Here is a 4,971-nt window from a genome sequence, read left to right as displayed (position 1 = left end):
GTGCCTGGTTAAGCCTCTACACTCCTCCGTGCCTCCACACCAGTGAACGGACAAGATTCGGAACTAGTGGAAAGAACAGTCCATCGACAAAGTATTTATCAACCCGCGATTCGTTTGTAAACTCTCTCTCTCGACGGGCCTCTCTTGAATAGGGGAACTATGACCGAAATTAACTCTCTTTGTATTTCCTTTAGTTTCATTAAAATTGTTAATTGTTAGCAACCATGGAATCCGATTAATTTACTTCCTCGTCTCTCTCCTCACCTCTACTCCGAATCCAATCGCTGACCCGCTACCGCTCGCGTGACGTAACGTCGCGATTTCCGAGTCCCGCAAGACTCGGTGGTGTCAGATTCAGGTCTCCTGACGTGGTGTCGAAGAGACACCGACCCTACGGTCACATAAACATATTTCCACAAAATTGTAGAAATGAAATTGTAAAAAAAATAATAAAAAGCAGAAATTAACACTTTCAGCAAGAACTACATGTAACTCAAAAAGAGCCGCATTTGCCCTGTCTGGTATACAGTAATAAGATCTATTTAATTACACTCATCGGCTTGGCCTATAACATGAGCGACCGAGTGGTGAGACGAGGCCTGACATTCTGCCCTGTAAAAAATTCCTGAAGTTGGTCACGGTCCGTTTCTCAATTCTTATCCGAGTCACATCGTCATTCTTCGTTCAATAGTAGTAAATTATTGATTCGGATTCATGTTGATTCCGTAATTACAAGAAGAAACCCTCAAGAAGAGAGAGTCGTCATCCAAAGTCCCTCTACAAAAGTCGTCTTCAAAAAGTCCGCCCAACAAGGTCGTCCTATTGATTCGGTCCCTCAATTGATTCGGATAATCGACGCTCAAAGTCCCTCAATTGATTCGGATAATCGACGCTCTACTGTAACTCCATTTCGTCGTAAAACACTGCTATTTTTATTAATTTGATAATATTTTATTAATATAGAGAAAATTTAAATAATTAAGTGTACTTTAATGATGCATTGTAAATACCATAATAAGTTGTTGGGATAAATCGTCTGGACGTACGATTTCCCGCGCTTTTCTTGTTTTCAAACGATCAATGGACGTCGTCATGGAGACGCGGATCCAGCGATGTCAGTAGTTTTGAAACTCGACCGCGGATAGGCTAGAAAACATCGTACGACCAGCGGACGTCCGATAGCGCTACTAAGCGCTGATTGGTGGAATTACATTCGTCTCAATCCGTATAAAAGGATTGAGATTAGGCAGGAAGTTGAGTTGAGTGGTCTCCGTTGCCGCTCATCGTAGTGGTGACCAGACCCTAAAGACTGGGAGGTTCGTCGTGGGTTCGCGCCACGTTCGGACAGGCTGGCTGCTTGGAGTTTTCCGGGTTTTCTCCTTGCCTATAACGACNTATTAAACTATTTATCTAAACTTTCCACGAGAAAAGAAAAGTTTAATTTTAAAATAATTAAAACTATAATTATATTTCAATTTGACTTGAACTTCATTGAACTCAACAGTTTCATAGCCTGCAATGATTTGAATTAATCATACACATACATTTTATATTAATTAAATTAAATGATAATCAAATTGTCATATCAAATAATTTAATTAGCATTTGATTCTGATCACAAGACATCAATTTATATTAAAACTATTGACTAAAATAATTATGACATTTAGCTTTAATTACAGAAATCTATACAAAATGCTTAATAAAAACTTCAAAGCTTTTTGTGTTTCACATATATTAAAACAAAATGATTTAATTGTTCCAATTTTTACAAGAGTTGTAAAAATTAAAAGAGTTTTTCTTGGATTTTAAAATGTGTTTACTTTTCTAATGTAAAAGTATAAAATTTGAACATTTTAAAGCTTATAAAAATTAAAAATTAAATATAAAAACTATAATTACTTTTAAATAAACAATGTACAATGTCAAAATTAATTGTTAAAAATCTGAAAAAATAGTTTTTAATTAATATAACGACAATATAAGATAAAGCCAAAACAATATAAATGATGATGATGCCACTAACAAACATTGCATTAAAAAGTCATTGAATCTATGATTAGAAATTGAATTCTTAATATTATGAACTATTTGAAAAATTTTCAGATGCCAGAAACAATTATCTTTAAAAGTTATAATGATGTTTTAAAAGAAATAGAATTATTTTAGCTTTTAATTATTTCATTATATGAATGGAGATTTCATACTGTAACTTGCAAAGAATACACTTTTCATTGTTATTGCTAAATTTACTGTCATTCTAGCTGCAAAAAGTTAGTTGCTTTAATTTCAGCAGTTAATTTAAAATAAACAAAAAACTAAAGTCTAATTGGTTATTATATTTAGTTATCTGGTTACAAGAATACAAAACAAACATATGTAAATCAAACAATTCACCTATTTATTCTTATTAATGTGCTGAAACTTATTGGCTTTTTGATGTAAACATTATTTAGCAACAACTCAAACATTAATTCACAAGAAATGTGTTTATTCTGCAAGAAAAAATATCTTGTTTACTCAAGTAGAAAAATTGCATTATTTTCGAATTAACTTTCATCAATCCTAGTCAATTTTAGACTTTTATTAGGAGATATTTAAAATTTATTCTTTCATTAAGAGTGAGACTCATCTTAACTGTGTTAATATAGAGTATATGAGTTTTCAGCAATATAAAATATTGTTTAAAAATAAATGGAAAACTGCAGATGATTGTTTTGTAAGATATAAATTTGAACTGTATTGTTAAAAGCAGTTAAAGTAATACTAAAAACTAAATTTACTGATTAAATTACAGTCAAATCCCTCTATAGTGATATTTAGTGAAACAAGAAAAAATATGTTGTAGAAGATTTATTATTATATTGTGAGTTTTCATAAAAGTATCTGCTTTCTCATTTAACACTGTCAGACTACAAATAATTATTTTTACAAAGATAGATAATGCTAAAACAAAAACATACAGGATTATTTGTCTTCTCTAACACAAGATTTATGTAATTTTAGTGCATATTATTTCTACAGCATGTGTTAAAATCTAGAATCATGGTAAACTGTTGTCCAATTAGTTAGATGATAGTTATCCAGATCCAAATAAAATTTCAAATTATGATAGATTTGTGTCCAAAAGTATCAGAAAACACTAAACAACTCTATAAAAAGTTAAAACTGATTTCCTTTGTCATATAGCATTAAATGTTATCAAAAAAATTTTGCTTTAAATCTAACATTTCAGCTAAACAAAGTAAAAATTGCTAATTAAATTTAAGTGCTAAACAAAAATTTTAGGTCTAAACATACCAAAAATATGCTATGTCTGAAAATCTGCTTGTCTGTACCGATGTCTACTAACTCACATAAACTAACTGTTCATGATAGAATTACTTATTGTATTAAGACAGTACCATATTTTAATTCCATAAACAAGTGATAAATTAAAATTTAATTTACTGCATTATCATCACATATAAGAAATACTATGTATTAATATATGTACTATGTAATATATTAATACAATATAATGTACTACATAATAATATATAAAGAAAAATACTATGTATTTTCCACTATATATTTTTTATACATAAAGGAATTCTAAATTTTTTGTTGTTATATAGAATCATTACTGTACAGAGATTTGACTGTATTACATACACTAAATATTAAAAAAAATAAAAAGTGAGAAAAACATGAAGGAGAGGGAATGACAGAGGACAATAGAAAGGATAGATAACAATAGAGTAAATATAGAGCTCAATTTCCTACAGGAAATAATGCATAATGGAAAATACTAAATAGTAGTAGTGAATAATATCCTATCATTATTATTATTTTATATTTTTAGTTAATTAATAGTTACTTTTTATATTGATATGATATAATCACCTGTTAACATACTTTCAAATCATTTTTCTTTTCAGAAATTAACTGTTCTTCTATATCAAGTTGATTTTTCTTTTTTTCTAATTCATTGTTCATTTTCTCTTCATAATTCTGCAACCTTTCAATTTCTTTTAAGAGTTCATCTTTTAATTGTTTAATTTCTAATTGCTCTAATTTTCTTTTCTTCTCTATTTCCATTTGACATTGGTCATGTTCTTCTTTTAAAAGTTGAAATTTTGTTTCAAATTCCATTTGAATTCTAGATGTAGCATGTTCTAATTCATTCTGATAATGTAACTGTTCAGCTTTTTTAATGTTTTCTATCTCTATTTTCTTCAGTATTTCTAACATATCATTTCTTTCTAATTTAGTTTTTGTTTTATTGGTGTCTTGAATTTGTAAAGTTTCACGTAAATTTTTTTGTCTCTCTTTAAACGCTTCATCAATTTCATGTAATTTTTCAGAAATTGTCTTTGTTTCCTTTAAAGTATTCACTTGAACTTCAACATCTGAAAAAGATTTCATTATATGCTGCTTCACACAATGTCTTAATAAGGAATACAAAACTCCTTTATGATCCATCATAGAGAATTCCATAATGAAATTCCTATAAAAGTTGGAATCTCTTGAAATACCCAATAAATCTAATATGTCATATACACTAAACATATTTTCTGGATTTGTAGACATAAATAATTCACTCTGAATATACGACAAACTAAGACGATAGTTCAGTTTATCTAAATGATTGTATATTAGCCAATTGGCAATCTAAAAAGAAAGTTAACTATATTAATATGTAAGACAAACATAAAAATTAAAATGTTATTAATATATTAATTAATATTTTAAATGCAGATATGAATTTAATAAAAAAAATTTAAAGGTAAATAAAATACAAGTTGACCCCCCTATAACACTGTTGATAATTTCGTTTTATATGAATTCCATGTTGTACGAGTCACTTAGATTTTACAAATACGTGAGCCTGCACATTTTACAATTCATGGCCCTGCACACGTATTTGTAAAATCTAAGTGACTCGTACAACATGGAATTCATATAAAACGGAATTATCAACAGTGTTAT

General features: G+C 29.0%; 1 protein-coding gene across 2 annotated transcripts in view; it reads right to left on the bottom strand.

The window, feature by feature from the left end:
• The window catches only part of LOC111621675 (major antigen-like), a 66,073-nt gene that overhangs the window by 24,035 nt on the left and 37,067 nt on the right, over nt 1-4,971 (bottom strand). The window contains exon 3 of one of the 2 annotated variants that reach the window (XM_023363880.1): nt 3,898-4,653. In XM_023363880.1, coding sequence (XP_023219648.1) covers nt 3,898-4,653 — 756 coding nt within the window. The remainder of the gene's footprint in view (nt 1-3,897; nt 4,654-4,971) is intronic. The other variant, XM_023363881.1, reaches the window with a different exon arrangement.

Source organism: Centruroides sculpturatus, unplaced genomic scaffold (genome assembly GCF_000671375.1).
Source record: "Centruroides sculpturatus isolate CEXI.00-Female unplaced genomic scaffold, Cexi_2.0 scaffold254, whole genome shotgun sequence".
In the NCBI taxonomy this organism is placed as follows: Eukaryota; Metazoa; Arthropoda; class Arachnida; order Scorpiones; family Buthidae; genus Centruroides; species Centruroides sculpturatus.
The sequence above is the reverse complement of the archived record's forward strand: the minus strand, read 5'-3'. Positions and strand labels throughout refer to the sequence as shown.